General features: G+C 40.7%; 1 protein-coding gene across 1 annotated transcript in view; it reads left to right on the forward strand.

The window, feature by feature from the left end:
* The window catches only part of fat2 (FAT atypical cadherin 2), a 169,556-nt gene that overhangs the window by 85,673 nt on the left and 62,849 nt on the right, over positions 1 to 21,034 (forward strand). Inside the window, exons 6-8 of the mRNA XM_073067318.1 lie at positions 6,165 to 6,375; positions 17,218 to 17,357; positions 19,288 to 19,563. Coding sequence (XP_072923419.1) covers positions 6,165 to 6,375; positions 17,218 to 17,357; positions 19,288 to 19,563 — 627 coding nt within the window. The remainder of the gene's footprint in view (positions 1 to 6,164; positions 6,376 to 17,217; positions 17,358 to 19,287; positions 19,564 to 21,034) is intronic.

Below are 21,034 nucleotides of genomic sequence, written 5' to 3' on the forward strand. Positions count from 1 at the left end.
AGTGGTGGATGCAGGTTCAATTGCAAGATTTAAGAGAAGCTCAAATAATTACATGGTTGGGAGGGATATGGGGAGCTACAGTTCAAGTGCAGGTTGATGGGACTCAGCAGAATAACAGTCCGGTACAGAGTAGATGGGCCAAAGGGCTTGTTTATGTGCTGCAGTGCTCTGTGACACTGTGAACTCCTGAGAATTTAAAGACCCGTGTTAAGTCAGCACTTAAGCATTTTTTTGGAGAAAAAATTTTTAGTCAGGGCATTATTTCCTGTTATTCTACAGCCTTGACATCTGGTTATTCTTTTTTATGCTTCCATTTCTCTTTTCACAAAATGAAGATCAGCACTATGTACAACAACCTTGAGTGCAAAAATCATCTGAATTTCAAACAGCTCATTAGATTATGAAAGTAAAAGGGCTTCCCAGAATTTCAGAAAATCAACCACAAATTATATTTGTTATGGAGTTTTTCAGATCAGAATCAGGTTTATTATCTCTGGCATTTGTCATGAAGTTGTTATGTGGCAGCAGTACATTGCAATACATAATAAAACTGTAAATTACAGTAATAAGTATATATATAGTAAAAAAAAGTTAAATCAAAAAGTAAGCAAAAGGAGGAAAGAAGTAGTGCAGTAGTGTTCATGGGTTCAATGTCCATTCAGAAATCTGATGGCAGAGAGGAAGAAGCTGTTCCTGAATCATTGAGTGTGTGCCTTTAGGCTCCCCATCTCTTCAATGGTAGCAATGAGAAAAAGGCAAGTTATGGGTGATGGCGTCCTTAATGATGCCTTTTTGAGGCATTGCTCCTTGAAGGTGTTCTGGATATTACAGAGGCTAAGTGTCCATGATGAAGTTGACTGAGCTCACAACTTTCTGCAGCTCATTTTGATCCTGTGCAGTGCCCAAATACCCTTACCAGACAGTGAAGCAGCCCATTAGAATGCTCTCCATGGTACATTTGTAGAAATTTGAGAGTGTCTTTGGTGACATACCAAATCTCCTCAAACTACTAATGAAATACAGCCACTGTCATGTCTATGTTGGAGCCAGGGTAGCTTCTCAGAAATGTTGACATCTGGAAACTTGAAATTGCTCACCCTTTCCACATTTGGTCCTTCGAAGACTGGTGTGTGTTCCCTTGTTTTAACCTTTCTGAAGTCCACAATCAATTCTTTGGTCTTACTGATGTCTTACTATTTCTGTTTAATCTTTGAAAGAAGTTAAAAACCACAGGCCAAAGTCTGAAATGCCCAATTCCTAAATAATGAAAGAATCAGTAGTAATCAGCCTAGTATTTATTTCAGCCCTGATTGATGTAATTCCACTCTGACATTTTCAGTCTGATATCAAGGTGTCTCATAGTACTTAACTATTCATGTTATATTTAACCCTAGAAGATGCTTCTGATCTGGATTAACCTTTAGGCCAACAAGACTTCAAAACAATTAGAATAGCTGCCATCACTTTGGGCAAAACCTGTCAACTATTTACCTCATGTAAGAAGATTGCTCTGATCTCAAATCTAGTTTGAAACAGCAGTCTATCTTACAATTACATTCCCTGTGCATTTGAACATTTGAAAAACCTGACACTGATGCCTCTAATTTCTCTGGTAATAGCTAGATAGCTTTTCCTGTCAACTTTAGTGATTTTGATTGCTGAATCCTAGCAAAATCAGTGATACATGCTATGTACTGTGTAAAAATTAATATTTAGTGTGCTGTTGATTGACTTTTAAGAAATCCAGGGGGAGACCATAGCACAGGAATAAGTGAAAAGGGAGATGGATGGTTCTTTTTAGAACTAGAAGAAGTAGGAGTTCAGAAGAACAATAAAATTGTATTATGTCAGTGTTATTTGTGATGGAGGCACTTAAACTAAGATAATTGGAAGCTGGAATATAAATCGAAACTGAACAATTGCCAGATGAGCAGTGAATCCGTGTACTTATGAGAGTCAAAGATATTTGAACAGAAAATAATTCTTCACTTTTTCTGTTTATTTTAATTATGCTGGAGATTGTGAGCTGATATATTGGCTCTGAGTCAATACTTTAAATACGGGATGCTGCAGATGATTGTAACTCAGGGTAACACAGAAGATATTGATGGCACTCAACAGGTCAGGCAGCATCTATAAACAAGGAATGAACAGTGGATACTGCCAGTGATACCCTCATTAGGACTCAACATTGTTTCTGTTCAGTCACATTTGCAGCCGAAATTCAAATGTGCAATTGCAATTTTAGATGAAGTGCAATGATTGCTTTAAAGAAAGGACTTTTAAGTAACTCTTGACCAATTTAGTCAGGTGGCAGAGTTGTAGATGGATAAAGAATGGTGCGTCACTGGTTATATAGTTGTAGTTACAACCTTGCCAGGCCTATGATTTCAAATGGGTCGAGTGGCAGTTTCTCTATGAAGAACCAGATTACATTGAAATTCTTGAATCTCTTGAGCAAAGGTAAATTTGTTCTAGACCATTTACCCTGATATGCTGACATGGTATTCTTCTTTCCAGGTGGGCTTGTTAATAACAAAGTACGGAAATCAAGGCTTTTTTAACGTTTGGGCTAATTTGAGTATTTCTGTGCTGATTTTGATCTATAAGATATAGAGCAGAAATAGGCCATCGAGTCAGCTCCATCCATTTGTATATTACAAAAGGCTTAAATGCTTACCATACCTAGGGAGGTGGAATCAATTTATCCTCATGTGGGAATTTCAGAACGTGGACTCTTTAGTTTGTGCTGTGATGCAGCTCATTTTATGAGTTGGAAATGGAAATTAGAGCGATCATACCCCAGTCATTGAGGGGTCAGTAGTGGAAGTTCCAAGGTTCTGGGAGTCAACTCCTCTGAAGATCTATCCTGGGCCTAACGCATTGATGCAATTACAAAAAAGATTTATCAGTGGCTATCTTTCATTTGGAGTTTGAGGAGATTTGGTATATCACCAAAGACTCTACCAAACTTTTAAAAAGACTGTACCATGGAGAGAATTCGAATTGGTTGCATCACCATCTAGTATGGAGGTAATTGGAAAAAGCTGCAGAGGGTTGCAAAGACAGCAATCTCCATCATTGGCACTAACTACCCACCATCGAGGATAACGTTAACGATTCCCATTGCCCAGGACATGCCCTCTTGTTATTACTACCATCAGAAAGAGCCTGAACGCACACTCAATGTTTCAGGAATAGCTTCTTTCAAAGTTTCAAAGGTTTCAAAGGTACATTTAATGTCAGAGAAATGTATACATCCTGAAATGCTTTTTCTTCATAACTATCCACGAAAACAGAGGAGTGCCCCAAAGAATGAACGACAGTTAAATGTTTGAACCCCCAAACTCCCCCCCCAGCTTCCCTTCCTCCTGCGCATAAGCGGCAGCAAGCAACAATCCCCCCTCCCCCCACTGGCAAAGAACAGCATCGGCACCCGCCACCAAGCTCAAGCGTGAGCAAAGCAACAGTAAAGACACAGACTTGCAGTTACCCCAAAGACTACATGGTTCACCCGGCATTCGACATACCACAGGCTCTCTCTGCCTAATAAGGGAGAAAGAGGTGTCTGTTTCACAATGAGTGGGGAGACATAACAAACAACTCGTTGGTTTACGATGTTAAAAGTCGCTTACATCGCTTTTTTTGAGCTCTGTGCCCAAAGATCTCGAGTCTCTGGGCACACAGCCACAGATATTCCGATTTCCCCCAATGACACATGGGTCTCCTGCCGTGACACTGACCTTCGATCCGGCCAAGTCCGGTGCCCCAAGGTCCTAGACCTCCAAAGCCGAGATGAACTCTTAGGCCAAGCCCTTGGCGTGCCGAACAACAGCCAGTTATGAAACCCCGAGAGCGGGTCCCATTCCGGCAAAAAACCATAGTCAGCGAGTGACTCCAGGTCAGGGTCTTCAAAAGAACCCTGAAAGGGAAAAATAAAGACATTAAAGATGGAACTCGAGCTGTTTCCGAAGATGCAAGCAAAGGAGTCGTTGTTTAGCGCCATCACTTCGCTCCGCCTCCACCATCAGACAACGAACCAACCCATTTCTGTTCTCTTATTGCACGACTTATTTAATTTCAAAGTTCTTGACGTATTTCTTATTCCATTTCTTATTGTAGTTTACAGTTTGTTCTGTGGTATTGTGCTGTATTGCCGTCACAAAAAACCTAATTCCACCATCAAACGTCAGTGGTTATTGAAGCTGATTCTGAATGTCCACAGTCTGGCTTCCGTGCAAATCCAGGCAAGTCTAAAAGTAACTGAGGACCTCTGCAAGCTGAGAGGGAAACAGGAAACTTCATCCTGCTGTAGGATTCTCCCTGTGAGCTTATTGCATGCCTTTACTTGGATTGTCAGGGGACAATTTAGCAACACTACCACCGTATTGTCTTACACGAGAACTATTGTCACAATTTGCTGTTTACCCAGCAGGCGAGTATGAACAAAGCACACGGGTGATCGTGCCAAATGGGTCGGAGGATACAACATTAACCAGAAACTGCACATGAAATCCCAAACAGCTGGTATTCAAGTACAGTACATCATTGCTGCTTCAGAGCACAGTTTGGGTAGAAGTATACATTTCATCCAGTTTCCTAACAGTTAATGACAAGTTACATAAACAGCTAAGAAGGTCTAGTTCCTTCATGTTCAGCTTCAGGCTTATGCCATCAGGTCCAGAGATTAGAAACAACTTCAAAGTTAGACAGAAATCATTTGGGTGTGGAGAACTGACACAGTAACAGGTAAAGGAATATTTCAGCTAAAGAGAAGTTGGGTTGGATGTCATATCTGGATTGGAGGCAATTACTTGTCTTATTGTTACATTATAATGTTGCTCATTCATGATTCTTTTGAAAGACGTATCTGGGATCATATTTTTCAAAAGCTAATTTAATGCTTATTAATTACAAATATATTTAATTCACATTAATAGGCACTGTGGCATTGCAAAACATGCCAAACCGTTCTCCTTCCCATGTTGTCATCAAATATAACTAATAGTTTGAAAATCTGACAATGTATATGGAAATATTTGTATAAAATGTGTAGATGCTTTCATTCCCTGTAAAATCTAGAAACTGTTGTGTGCAGGAGATCAGCATTAAGTGCAATTGCAAAGAACTCACTGAAGCACCTCTACTTCCTTAAGAGTGTGCGTAGATATGGCATGACATCTGAAAACTTCGACAAACTTCTATTGATGTGTAGTGGAGAGTATATTGACTGGTTACATCACAGCCTGATACGCAAACTCCAGTGCCCCTGCCTGAACAGAAAATCCACTACAATAAGTAGTGGATATGGCCCAGTCCATCACAGGTAAAACCTCCCCACCGGTGAGCACATCCACACAAAGCGTGATCACAGGACAGCAGCATCCATCATCAGGAACCCTCACCACCCAGGTTATGCTCCCTTCTCACTACTACCAACAGTAAGAAGGTACAGGACACTCAGGACTCATGCCACTCAGGAACAGTTATTACCCCTCAACCATCAGGCTCAACCAAAAGGGATAACTTCATACAACTTCATGTGCCCAATCATTATGACGTTCCCACAACCTATGGCCTCCCTTTCAGGGACTTTTCATCTCATGTTCTTGATATTTATTGATTATTTATTATTATTATTATTTCTTTCCTTTTGTATTTGCACAATATGTTGTCTTTTGCAAAATGTTGAATGATCAAGTTTGTTTGGTCTTTCATTGATTCTGTTAGGAATTTATAATGAATCTCAGGGTTGTATATGTTGATATATATGTACTTTGATAATAAATTTACTTTGAAATTTGAATTCTGTGTTTCTGAAATACTCAAACCACCCCATCTGGCAACAGCAATCATTCCACAGTCAATGTCATTCCTTCCCCATGCTGATCCAAAGAACTCTGAACCTCTTGACCATGTCTGCATGCTTTTATGCATTGAGTTGCTGCCACATGATTGGTTGATTAGATATTTGCATTAATGAGCAGGTGTACCTAATAAAGTGGCCACTAAGTTTATACAGCACAATTTAGTTGAGGGGAATTCACAGTGAAACTAACAAGTATTGTGTGTTGAACTGAAATTTATTTCACTATCTGACACTATCAGTAACCAGAAATACTTAAGAGAATCCAAGCCTCAACTACTGTAATCTCTTCTTTCAGATCCGTGCCTCTGATAATGGGATTCCACAGAAATCAGCGACAGTTCGTCTGCATATTGAATGGATTCAGAAACCTTTGCCGTCTATTGAGCCTTTGGTATTCGATGAACCTCATTTTAACTTTGCTGTCATGGAGACAGATCCTGTGAATCATATGGTTGGGGTGACCAGCACAGAACTCACAAAGAGTCAGTTGTGGTTTGACATCATCGGTAAGTTATCAATGAGCAGTGTTATTTTGAATTTTGCTTAATATATAATTTAAATAAACCAAGCATAAATATATATTTTTAAAAAACCAACCAAGCTGGAAAAAGATATCAGGTTATTAATGTAGCATCATTAACTCAATTGCAAGAAAGAAAAATATCTCCCCTGTACAACCTTGTTTAAGCACAGATATGACAGATCTTCTTACATATGTCTGTTGATAATTAGAAGTTAGCATAACACTATGACAGATCAGGGTATTCCAGAGTTGAAAGTTCAATTCCGCTGCTATCTGTGAGGAACTATTGTGTTCTCACTGTGAACTTCGTGGGTTTCATCTGGGTGCTTCAGTTCCATTCCACAGTCCAAAGATGTACTGGTTAGTGGGTTAATTGGTCATAGTAAATTGTCCTGTGATTAGGTGAGTGTTAAATAGGTGGGTTATTGGGTGGTGCAACTCGTTGGGCCAGAAGGGCGTATTCAGTGCTGTGAATTTCAATAAATCTGAATTGGCAATAATTTTGCAATGTAACTCAGAAGCTACAAGTAGGTAAATAATTTAATGTAAAAGCAAAGATTTATATTGTCCGTTTATGATTTGTGCACAATTCTAATGCAACAATAAATGTTGCATGTTGCAAGAAACTGTGCGCAAATATTGTGCAGTGGTGAAGCTGTTCACAGAGCACTAGTGACTTGGGTTGAATTGTGCCGCCGTCTACATGGAGTTTATGTGTTCTTCCCATGACCACCTGGGTTTCCTCCAGGTGCTCCAGTTTCCTCTCATGTTCCAAAGACATATGGATTAGTGGTTTAATTGGCCACATGGGTAGTGTGGGCTCATTTGGCTGGAAAGGCCTGCCGGGCTGTATCCTTAAAAACAAATCTTCTCAAGTGCAGACATGGAAATATGACACCCAGTTGCTTCCATGAGCAGCAACAGAAAATTCATCCATGATATTAAACAAGGGATGATAATTGGGGAGAACTTTGGGAAGGATTTCCTGCTTTTCAACAAAATACACTCAATCTCTTGAAGCTCAGCCTCTCTTCTTTTGTTCCCTTTCCTTAATGTTCCTTTCCCTGGTCCCTCTTCCCTCAATTTCCTCTTTCACTTAATATTCCTTCCTTTATTTTCTTCCCCTCATGTCCTTTTACTTGATATCTTTGAGCTTCCACCCTGACTTCATATCTAATTACCTTTATCGGTGAATTCCGCTTCCCTTGGTCTTTTCAGGCAATGATGGAACTAACAGAGGAAAGACTTTGTGTGAACTTCAGTATGTAATGATTTTCTTTTGTTGCATTGGTTTTGCATATTTTAGAGTAAAGTTAGTGCCATAATGTGTGGCGTCACTTGCGGGCTGCCCTAGCATATCCTTAGGTATGTCAGTTATTAACACAAATGAGGCATTTCACTGGATGTTGACATGTACCAGTGATTAATGAATCTGAATCTGAGAAATCCTGGTACACTAGGCTGCCATAATTCTCCACAGGTTCACCTATGAAATGTATTGTTGACAAGGATATTCGATGCCCGTGCCTCAGTTCAACAGGAAACCGAATTTAGCTTGCTTGTTCAAACCTGTGGAATTGGATATAAGCCAAATGTCAGTCCTCTCTTTAAGAAGGGAAGGAGGTAGAAGAAAGAGAATTAAAGACCAGTTAGCCTGACTTCAATCGTTGGAAAGAGTCTTTTATTAAGGATGAGGTTTCAGGGTATTAGGAAACACATGATAAAATAGGCCAAAGTAAACATGTTTCCTTAAGGGGAAATCTTGCCTGACAAGTCAGGTGAAAATATTTGAGGAAATAACAAACAGCATAGTCAAAGGAGAGTTAGTGGATGTAGTATACAGTGGATTCTGGTTAATTGGGGCAGATGCTTACTTGGGACAACTTCTAAACAACAAAATCTAATTGAGAAAACAGCCAGGATTTCCTTCATTTATTTGGGACACTATGCTGCTTAATTGGAAGAGGTGACTGTTGTTGGGCAGTTTCTGACTAGAGTCATTTGCTCAATTAACCAGAATCCACTGTATACCACATCCACTGACTCTCCTTTGTGTCATTGGCTGGCTATAGACACTAAACTGTGCTTAATGAAAAGTTTTAAAATAGTGTCAGTTGCGTGCACGTGTGTTCAAAAAGCAGTTGTTGAGAAATAAACAGTAAGACGATTCAGAATGGTTTTGCTCACTGCAGTTTCAAGCATTCAGGTTTGGAAATACCAGAAATGGTCAGGAATGAAAATGAAATGATTTCATTAATTGAGCAAGTTAGGCACTATGAAGAATTTGAATGTTTTTAAAGAATTTCCCGTTATTTCTACCCAAGTGTCTGTGTTGACTTTTGTACGCTGGATGAATTCTTTCAGTAATAACTATTAGGAATGAATACACAGTTTTATAGTACAATAGTACTCTTTATAGTAATCTCATTTGTTCTGTATTTCATTTAAATGCATAATTTGTTACTTAGTTAAATGGTAGTTTGTCTTTTTATACCCTTTTTAACTATTTCCATGAAACTTTGGCTAATTAAGGGAGCTGCTTAATTGAGCCAAAATGTACTGGTCCTGATGTATCTCAATTAACTGGAAGCCATTGTGTTTGGATTTTCAGAAGACCTTTGACAAGGTGCTGCACATGAGGCTGCTGAACAGGATATGAGTCCATGGTATTATAGGAAAGATACTAGCATGGATAGAAGATTGGCTAAATGGCAGGAGGCAAAGAATGGGAATAAAGGGGACCTTTTCTGGTTGGCTGCTGGTGTCTAGTGATGTTCCACAAGGGTCAGTGATGTGACCGCTTCTTTTTACATTATACGTCAATAATTTAGATGACAGACTTGATGGCTTTGTGGCCACTTTTGTGGACAATATGGAGATAGGTGGAGGGACAGGTAGTGGTGAGGAAACAGTGAGTCTGCAGAATGACTTAAATAGATTGAGAGAATGAGCAAAGAGGTGTCAGATGGAAGTGAATGGTCATGCATTTTGATAGAAGGAATAAAGGCTAATATATTTTCTAAATGGGACAGGTTTTGAAAATTGGAGGTGCAAAGGAACTTGGTCGCCTTTGTGCAGAATTCCCTAAGGTTTATTTTGCAGGTTGAGCTGGTAATGAACAAGGCAAATGCAATGTTAGCATTCATTTCAAGAGGACTAAAATATAAATGCGAAGATGTGATGCTGAGGTTTCAGACTGCACTTGGAGTATTGTGAGCATTTTTCGATCCCTTATCTAAGAAAAGATGTGTTGGTATTGGAGAAGGTCCAAAGGATGTGCAGAGGGTGTTTCCTGTACTGGGGGAGTATAGGACCAGAGGGTACAGCCTCAGAATAGAGTGACGTCCACTTAAAACAGAGATGAGGAGGAATTTCTTTAGTCAGAGGGTGGGGAATCCATGGAATTTATAGCCACAGATGGCTGTGGAGGCCAAGTCATTGGGTATACTTAAAGCAGAGATTGCTAGGTTCTTGATTTCAAGGAGGTTACAAGGAGAAGGCAGGAGTGGAGAGGGATAGTAAATTAGCCAAGATAGAATGGCAGAGCAGACTCGATGGGCTGAGTGGCCTAACTCTGCTCCTGTGTTTTATGCCATCTTGGGCACTAGCCTACAAAGTACCCAGGACGTCTTCAGGAAGCGATGTCTCAGAAAGGCAGCGTCCATTACTAAAGACCTCCAGCACCCAGGGCATGCTCTTCTCTCAGTGTTACCATCAGGTAGGAGATACAGAAGCCTGAAGACACACACTCAGCGATTCAGAAACAGCTTCTTCCCCTCTGCCATCCGATTCTTAAATAGACTTTGAAGCTTTGGACACTACCTCACTTTTTTAATATACAGTATTTCTGTTTTTGCACATTTTTTAAGAGTCTATTCAATATACGTAATTGATTTACTTGTTTATTTATTATGTTTTATTTTATTTATTATTTTTTTCCCTCTGCGAGATTATGTATTGCATTGAACTGCTACTGCTAAGTTAACAAATTTCACGTCACATGCTCATGATAGTAAACCTGATTCTGATTCTTATGGTCTTATGTTCAAGCAAGGGATGTGCAAGTGAATGATAAAACACAGAGTGAGGCCATTTGGCCCACCATGCCTGTACTGACATTTTATGCATCCATGCATCAAATGTCATGAGCTTAGCTTTTGACAATGAAACCATATAATGTTCTTTCAGATGAATTACACCTACAGATAAGGATCTGCTTTATAATTGGTTGAATTTCAGATACTTTGTTAAGGTTGTTTTATTCTATTTATATTGTTTGTGATTCCTTTAAAGTTCATGTTTGTTTTGATGCTGGTCCAAACAGAATTTAGTTACAGTGATGAGTAATTGTAAGAATGAGCGTGCAGCTTTTTACCTATGGAGCACCACCTGGGAACATGCAATCCGACTGACGGAGATTAAGAACGTGGAATCTGACCGCGCGCTGACTCATCACACTGGCTCGGAATCAGAATCACTGACATATGTCACGAAATTTGTTGTTTGGTGGCAGCAAACATAAAATGAAAATGGCCATAAATTACAATGAAAAAAAAAGTAAATGATACAAAAGGAATAATCAGGTAGTGTACTTGGGCCGTTCAGAAATCCAGCGGCAGAAGGGAAGAGGCCGTTCCTAAAACATTAAGTGTGCATCTTCAGGCTCCTGTTTCTCCTTGCTGACAGCAGTCATAAGATCTGGGCATGTCCCAGATGGTAAGGGTCCTTAATGAAGGACGCTGTCTTTTTGAGTCACTGCTTTTGACAATGTCCTTGTTGGTGGGGAGGATTGAATCCATGAAGTCTGCACTGGCAGTATATTGGTGGAAGATAGGGTTGACCCAAGGGCTAGTGTGCAGTGTAATGGTTGTTCTTATTCAAGTTCACAATACACAATATCATTTGCCAACCTCAATTTAAAACCACGTTTTATCTGCTTGTGCTCTAGAGGTAAGTTTTCGCAAGTTTCATGGTAATGCTTCAATGGACAGCTGTACATAAAAATAGCTACACACAAATGGCACAAATGCGACAATGCAGTAAAGTTCTTGTCAGCCCCCACTCTGAGTATTCTTTCCAGTACCAAGTGTCTCATTTTAGGCCGGAAAGGGCTAAGAGCTCCCCAGATCTGCCACAACATTGCTGGCTTGAGATTTGTATGGATTTGATTTGTACCTTAAACAATGAAGATTTACGATGATCGGATCAAGATGTTAAGATGATATATGGATTTTAAAGGGCATCATTATAGAATCACAGCTGGTTAGTGGAAGTCCATTTGGTCAGTTCTGACTCATTGAAAGAATTACTTAATTTAGGCCCAGGCTCCAAATTATTTCCCATAATTCTTCAAATTAATCTTTAAGTACACTCTCAGTTGCCTTTAAGTAGATGCTATGAGGTTTGCACCTCATCCCCTTGATTATTCCATTGCAAATTTGTCCTCTCACATTCTGACAACTCAGAGAAAACAGTTTTGCTCTTGGAAAACTCCCTCCTATTTCAATATCTCTGTTAGCCTCTGCTCTCTTACTTCATCCATATTACCAGACTGATTCCTCCCTTCTGATTTTTCATTGGCTTTATGTGCAAGTTAGTTCTTTTGAAGAAGATTCAGTGCTCACATGTCCTTGTTCTGTTGGAGTTTGTATGTGTTCCCCCTCTAGTTTCCTCCTGCATTCCAAAGGCGTACAAGTTAGGGCTAGTGAGCAGTAGGCGTGCTATGTTAGCGCCAGAGGCATGGCGGCACTTGTGGGCTGCCCATCACACTCCTCACTGATTTGATTTGACACAAACAACACACTTCACTACTGTATTCGGTGCTCCTGGTGTGGCCTCCTGTATATCGGTGAGACCCGACATAGATTGGGAGACTGCTTCGCCAAGCACCCACCAGAAAAAGTGGGATCTCCCAGTGGCCACCCATTTCAATTGTAGTTCCCATTCTCATTCTGACCATGGCCTCCTCTGCTGCTGCGGTGAGGTCACACTCTGGGTGGATGAGCAACACCTTATATTCTATCTGGGTAGCCTCCAACCTGATGGCATGAACACCAATTTCTCAAATTTCTGGTAATCTCCCAGTGGCCCCCACCCTGTCTCCTTCATCATCGCCCATTCCTATTGCCCTCTCTCACCATATTTCCTTACCTACCCGTCACATCACTCTAGTGATCCTCCTCATTTCCTTTCCTCCATGGTCTTCTACCCTCTCCTATCAAGTTCCCCTTCCTCCAGCCTTTTATTTCTTTCACCAATCAACTTTCCAGCTCTTCACTTCATCCACTCCTCCCTCCCGATTTCACCTACCACTTCTTCCTCCCTCCATACCCCCCACCTTGTTACTCTGACTTCTCATCATCTTCTCCAGTCCTAAAGAAGTGTCTCAGCCTGAAACATTAGCTGTTTACTCTTTTCAATAGATGCTACGCGGCCCCCTGAATTCCTCCAGCATTTTGTGTGTGACACTTCACTGTATGTTTCAATGTACATGTGACAAATAAAGCTAATCTGATCTCTTTAAATTGATTCCTCCCCACTGTAAATTCCTGGGCTTTAACTAAAAGTAAATAATTAGTTATTTTGTCAGATTATCTGCTGAAGTAATTTCTGCCTCCCAGAGTCTACCTGATGTTTCGTAGCTCTATCTCAGTGACAGTCAAGTTTTTTATAGAGTGAGGCAAGAGTTCAAATGTGTGTATAAGATCAGCTAATGATGTGCCTGTTCAGTGCATGGGTATGAAAATGAATATAATAGGCAGAAGAGTATTTGCAGTGGGCCTTGAGAACGTCATTACTCCCTCTCAATGTCATTCCGATCATGGTGTTACCATCTGGGATCTGGCCGGACCTCCATTCCCACCGGGTACTCCATCTGCTCATCACACTGTGTATCCCTTTGCCTGGTTGTACATATAATAAGTCTCCTGTTGCTTAGTTTCCATTTAGATATCATTTTGTTATATTATCATCTCCCTGCAAAATATTTTCTCTTTTGCCACCTGCTAGAGATAACTTAGTTCCTAATTTTTCTTAGAAAATGGAAAGCCGCACTTGTGAATAGCATTTCTATGAAAGGATTTAGTGCAATTTCTCGTGTACATTTTACAGCTGATAAAAAACAAATGGTATTCTGAATAAGACCTGTCTGTGAACAAACCAACAGACATTTCACTTGGAAACCAGCAAGTACTACTTCCATTTTAGCAGCTGTGACAAGAATCAATCAAATGATAATGCAACCAGCAAGAACATGTAAAACAGTTCGCTGAGATAATCTCTCAAGTATATCACTGTAGTTGCACGCAGATATGAGAATTAACTTTATTTTATGTAAACTGACAACAACACTGGTTGGGCTTGAAAGACTTGAGTTAGTGATTCTGCACCTGCAATACCCCTCAAGCACAGCAAATGAATGCGTGGTGAAGCTTGGCTTTTTTGATTATTTTCGTTTAGGGTATCCGGGGAAATGAGTTTGCTGATTTACTTCAAATCATTTCCCCTACACAGAAATGGATACTCATTTAATCTTGTTTGCACTTCAAACGATACATAGGGCTTCCCAGTGATGACACCAAGGTTAAGTTTCTCAACTACTAATTCTGAGGGCTGGACTAACAGATGAGTTTAACTCCCACAATGGAGACTAAATACAGCTCACCATAATAATGAGAACTAAAGACCACCGGATTGTAATAAAAACCGATCTGATGCTCTCAGCAGCAGCGGAAATGTACATCTCGTAAGTGTGTTACTTCATGCCCTGGCATTTCCCTCAGTTTCCCATTGGACTCAATGTGCCAATCGACACAGCTCAGACGGAGCGTGTAGAAGAACTCAGAGGGAGCAGCATCCACTATAGCTAAAATTAGGTGCTAAACTAGAAAAACAAGAACTCATGAGTACACATTTGCTAATCGGCAGAGCTGAGTCATTCCAAAGTCACACAAGAGATCTGCAGTCATGCCACATGGATGAATGGTGGTCCTGGCCAATGGATAGTGGAGACCAATGAACAGGAAGTGGAGGTTTCAAGGAGATCCCCATCTTCAACAGCGCTGGGCTATGAGTGCTGAAGACAAGGCTGAAATATTCAGAGCCATGTTCGACCAGCGTTGACAAGTAGATGTTTTGTCCTGGCTGCCACTGTGCCTCACACTATCACAAGTGGTTTCACTCTGTGTGATATCAAGCTGAGACAGTGGGACTAGATAAATACTACATTTAGACTTGATCTATTGAATGTCAAGTGACATTCATGCTCAGTAAGAGCCAGGTAATAACCATGTACAACAAGTGAAAGCCTTGACATTCAGTGGCGTCACCATCACTGAGCACCCACCCCCCCTCACCCCACCACCACCATCAACATCCTGGAGGTATCATTGAAATACAGCTGGACCAGCCTCAAAGTACTGTGGCTACAAGAGCAGGTCAGATGGAGATCTATGGGATGAGTATCTTATCTCCTGGCATCCCAAAGCCTTTCCATCATCTTCAAGGTAAAAGTCTGAAATTAAAACGTGACAGCACTGACAACATCCTACAAGTGCAATTGGCCTTTACTGGAAAACACCCAAAATGCTGGAGAAATTCAGCAGGCCAGGCAGTATCTATGGAAAAGAGTAAATAGTCAACGTTTTGGGCCGAGACCCTTCATCAGAAACCTTCATGACTGTCAACTGTTTACTCTGCAGATTTCCTCTGGTTTGTGATTGCCCTGCCCTGGTCCCCGTTCATTGACGAGAGTGGTGGTGTGTCCTCGGTTGTAGTGCAGACCAGGCCTTCATTCCACGGGGATGCCTATTGCAGCAGCTGGAGGTGGTGTCATGCGATGTCCATGTTGCGTTAGAGGCTTGTGACCCGCTGGTGTTCGCTTTGGGGAAAGCAAGTGGATTGCGTCTGTTTGTGGCTGCACTAGCGCATTATAATCGGACTGCTCCAGGGTTGTTCTTACTGACAACTTCCCATGTGTCATTAATCTACAGGGCAGGATACCCAGGGACTTGGGCTATATTAATTATTTTTTTCTGTGCGACTGTGTTTACTGCTGTCTTATATGTGCCTTGTACTGTGTATGAGTGTTAGTACTGTGTTTTGCACCTTGGTCCCAGAGGAATGCTGTCTTGTTTGGCTCTATTCATGGGTATTCATGTGTGGCTAAATGACAATTAAATTTAAGCATCTGAGGAGTTTGGCACCTACCAGGAAAGAGCATCCCACTTCATTGACACCACCACCCTAAACATTGATTCCCTCCAGTGCCATGCGGACTGATTGACAAGTTCGTGGCCTAAGGTAGGAGTCAATTTTAGAAAACCTAGCACGTTTATTTTTCAACGTAGTCCCCGTCTTAATTTACACATTTAGTCCAGCGGTCGTGGAGCATACGGATCCCTTCTTTGTAGAAGTCAGCATCTTGGACCTCCAGGTGGTCCACAGCAGGGGTGATTGATGTTTGTGGCCTAAGGTAGAAGGAGATGAGTTATACAGCTCTCGTTACATGCACATGCAGTTCAACTCTTTGAGTGATAATGCAGAGAGTTTGAAGTTAATAACTCATCTCCTTCTACCCTGGGCCGCGAACTTATCAATCACCCTTGCTGTGGACCCCTTCTGGAGGTCCAAGATGTTGACTTCTACAAAGAAGGGATCCGTATGTTCCATGACTGCTGGACTAAGTGTGTAAATGTAGGAGGGGACTCTGTTGAAAAATAAATGTACTATGTTTTCTAAAATGGACTCCTACCTAGGCCACAAACTTATCAATCACCCCTCATAACACAACATGATTGCAAAATGTACTTTAGTAATTGTCCATGCTGTTCTGACAGCATGCCTCCAATCAAGTGACCTCCACCATCAATCATGTGACCTCCATCATCAGGAAGAGCAAGAACAGCAAATCCATGGAAAGTCCACCACTAGCAATTTGCTCTACCCCACTCACAAGACCCATGCCATGCTGTCTTTTAAAAATAGTGTTCAACCATAGAAGGGTGTTCCCTTGGAACAGAGATGAGGAACAATTTTATTTAGTCAGAGGGTGGTGATTCTGTGGAGTTTATTACCAAAGATTACTGTGGGGGCCGAGTCATTTGGTATACTTCAAGCAGAAATTGATTGGTTCTTTGACTAGTAAGGGCGTCAAAGGTTACGTGGAGAAGACAGGAGATTGTGGTTGAGATGGAAAATAAATCAGCCATGATGGAATGGCAGAGCAGACTCAATGGACCAAGCTTCTATGTCTTATGATCCTATGGTATATATTGACAGTACTGAATCTAACTTCTAGAATTCGCTTACCATCTGCTTTGTGGAAGTTCCTTCACCGGAAGATCTGGAGCAGTACAAGAAGAGCACTCATCATTTTCTCAAGAGCTGTGAGATGGACTATTAAGACTAGCTTCCACGTGACATCCACAGCTTGAAAAATTACATGCTACCTGTCTTGGTCCATCTTATAGTATCCCTGTGGATCCCTAAAGTAGGGCTAGGGCAAGTTAAGTATATTGCGGGTTCTCTCAGCTGTGTCTCAATAGTTCTTCATGTTTCTTTGTAATGAAGCTTTTATGCATTATCTTAATATTTCACCTGGTTATGTAGAGTGTCAGGTGAAATATTAGGCTGAGTGTACTCCAGTATTATTTGTGCTTGGTTATTTGGAAAGTATATACCCAATTAGCACAGTTGCTTTGTACAACTTGCGCTTCGAGTTTAAATGAATTCTGTGCATCATAGTGAGAGTTTTTTTGAGTTCTTATTGTATCTGAGTCAAGTTCCTTTCGGGTTGTTTCACTCATCTCTTCTTAATCTCGGACAGGTGGGGATGAAGAGGAGGAGTTTGAAATTGAGAAGAACAGTGGCACAATCACCATTGCCAAACCACTAAATGCCAGCCGGACATCAAATTACAATTTGACAGTACAACTGACCAACGGAACAGATTCTGTCACCGCTCAGGTACACTCAATGGAATTTAATACAGCCAAGTGTGAGGTGGGAGATCAATTTCAAATGGGCTGTATGCTGTTAATGTCAAGACTCTCAACAGCATTTGTACTTGGGGTCCAAGTCCACAGCTCCCTGAAAGCAGCTGCAAAGGTGAAAGGGCAATGAAGGAGGCATATGGTATGTTTACCTTCATTATCTGAGACACTGAGCTCAACAGTCAGGACGTTATGTTGCAGCTTTGGTTGGGCTGCATCCTGGAGTTTTGCATTCAATTCAAATCGCTCCATTGTAGGAAGGATGTGGAGCCCTTGGAGAAGGTGCAGAAGAGGTTCACAAAGATGTTGCTTAGATTAGAGGGCAGGTTGTAAAAACTTTGGTTGTTTTCTCTGGAGCACAGATGCTCAGGGGAGACCTGATTGAAGTTTCTAAGATTATCAGAGGCATAGAGAGTCAGTATCTTTCTCCTAGAATTAAAACGTTTAATACTAGAGGGCATGCACTTTGAAGTGAAAGGGGTTAACCTCACAGAGAGTGGTGGGTGCCAGGAACACACTGCCACAGATGGTGGTGGAGGCAAATATTGTATGATCAAGATATTTAAGAAGCTCATAGAGAAGCCCATGATAGAGACCTTGTGTGGGCAGGATGGTGTTTAATGAATTAATAGTAAAGGAACCTGATGCTTTTGGTCCGAAGTTCTTTGGAAGTCAAGAATGAGGCATAAAACTCGTTTCTTATGATTGTTAAATGTTACAAAAACGACGAAGAAAAGAAGGAAGATGAAGTATGAGGAAGAGGGAGAGAGTGAGTAAGTGTGAAAGAGATGGGGAGAGGGAGCAATGAACCAATGTGACGTGGCCCTCTTCAAAATTCAAAGTAAATTTATTATCAATGTACAGTACATATATGTTACCATATACATACAATCCTGAGATCAGTTTTTTGAGGACCATAAGATTGGTCCTCTTATACCATATCACTGATAATAGACAATCCATTCAAATTCCATTGCTTGATTTAACCAATGAGATAGCCGCCATTCAAGTAATGTCATTAAAAGTAAGTAGTTACAACCATTATAAAACCCTGTATATACAGTAGGTAATTATACAAAAATACAAACAAGTACAAGAAATATAACAATCAGTCCAATCCAACAGTAGTTTAAATAGTTGACATCACATCATGGGCTGAAGTGTCTATATGAGTAAAAACAAAAAATGGTGTTGGCAGGTGAGATTTATTTCATCATTCATTCAGGGCTTTGTGAAGAACATGTGCTGAAACGTTCTGTGAGGTGGCCAACAGCAAGTGGTTGCTACGTAGTGTAGAGAGTTGCAGTGTAGGCTTTTAGGGGACCTGGAGCAGGGGAATTGTGCAGCTTTGCTGTTACAATGGAGGGCACTTAATTTGGCCTGTCCCTGTTGTGATCAAGCTACCTGAGATGAATGAACAGTTCATTGCTGAGAGGAATGTTTGTAGAGTTGGAGATGTTTATAAGCAAATGTTATCCTTTGGAAGAGATTAGATTGCATAAGGTTAGAAAAACAGGTGCCTAATATATCAACCTACTTAAGTATACACAATACATAGACTGAGTGCTATTTCTGTAGGAGAAGTTGATAAAGTACATCTTGCAGAGGTTAGATGTATTAGACAGAGCAGTAGATGCATTCTATACGGGCTTATATTTGGTAAAATTCCTCAAACGAACACTTGAATCTATAGGTAAACACAAGGGATTCTGCAGATACTGGAAATATTGAGTAGCATGCACTAAATGATGGAGGAATTTAGCAAATCAAGCGGCATCAATAATCATTTGACGTTTCAGTGCAGATGAAGGATCTTGGCCTGAAACATGGTCCCCTGTGCATGTAATGTTCAATAATAACTTACAGATCATCACTTTGCAATTTCTTTTCTCTTTATACATTAGGCTTATGTCAAAGTGATTGACATCAATGAACACCGGCCACAGTTTTTGGAGAGTAAATATGACATATGGATTCCTGAAGACACTCCTCGCATGACTGAAATTATGCAGATCAGTGCCCAGGACACAGATGGGAGTAACAAGCTAATTTATACCATCCAGAGCAGCGTTGATCCTCAGAGTGTAAACCTGTTTTACCTGGACCCTGCCAGTGGTGTGCTACAGACTGCTGATGAACTAGATTATGAATCAATCCACTTGCACACTCTTACCGTCATGGTAGGTGGAAATACATTACCATCAAGCACGAGGTAGCCTGACAGTTTTATAGTTGTATAGAAATTCTTCTCAGCTATTTGGATGGTTTGGATAGGGTAGATTTTGTCTAGCAACTTTTTAGGGTCTCACTACACTTCATCAGATACTTGGTAGAAGCCTATTTGTATACATGCATGGCACATTCACCAAACTTTCATGAACATGAAGAAGATCTTTGAAGTTCTTGATTAATGGCAACAATTATAGTGCTATTGAGCTATTAAAACAAAAATCTCACGTTATCTTAAAAGTTTCTTCCCAGATAGTTTATCCGATCAACATTCTAGTTAGCCACCCCCACCGTCTTTCATCTAGTACCTCAGTTATTGCAATGCACTGTAAACATTTTAAACCATTTTTATAATGTTGTTTACATTGTGAATACATGCCAGTATTTATGCAGATTTTATTTCATACCCATACTTTAATCTCTAACTTATTTTTATATTATTCTTTATAAAGAATAAAGACACAACAGCAAATTCCAAATACATATCTATGTATGTGGCGAATAAAATTGATCTTTGATCCTTGAACTTCGCCCTTATAAGTTCTGCTATAGTGTGGTATATGTAACTCCTTCTATTGACAACAGATAAAAGCAGAAAATGCTGGGTGTTCTCAGTAGGTCACTCAGCACCTGCAGAGAGAGAAACAGAATTAACACTTCCTCTTTCGGCCTTCTCCCAACATTCTACATTAGAGCAGCAAATGCATATTACTCCACTGTCACATTTTCCATTCCCTGTTGCCAGCTCACCTCTTTTATATTAGGTAACAGTCTGTACAGATATATGTGGGATCCTTTTTTCCACTGGGAACTAGACTAGGACCTTTAAAGCCATTTTATCTGGAGCTTACACTGATTACAGTGTCTGACATAATTTCAGACTGTATTGGAAAATATTCGTACATTTGGCAGAGTTGATATGAAATTCAGACAACTCTGGACACACAAGAAACTTCAGATGCTGGATTCTCAAGCAACAGGTGCTAGAGGACCTGAAGTGAGTTGTGCAACATGTGCAGGGGGCAAGGAATTTTCAACATTTCAAACTGAAATCCTGCATCAGGATCCAGATGTAAATACTCAGTCCAAAATATCGACAATTTCTCCCCCCCCCCCCCCCCCCACAAGGGCACTGCTTCTTGACCTATCAGATTCCTACAGCTGATGGTTTCTTGATTCAAGATTCAAGTTTGCATGTATATGAAATGTGTCATTTGCGCAGGCAATGAGGATGTGCTGGGGGCTGCCTGTAAACATTGCCACACGTTCCGGTGCCAACAGAGTATGCCCACAATGCTCAGCAGCACAACACAGAACACAACGAACAACAAAACAACGACAGCAAAACAAACCCCGGTCTTCACTCCAACCTGTGCACATACACATCCTCTAACGAATGGTCAGTGTCGTCTTCATCAGCTT

This window comes from Hemitrygon akajei, chromosome 15, assembly GCF_048418815.1.
Source record: "Hemitrygon akajei chromosome 15, sHemAka1.3, whole genome shotgun sequence".
Taxonomy (NCBI): Eukaryota; Metazoa; Chordata; class Chondrichthyes; order Myliobatiformes; family Dasyatidae; genus Hemitrygon; species Hemitrygon akajei.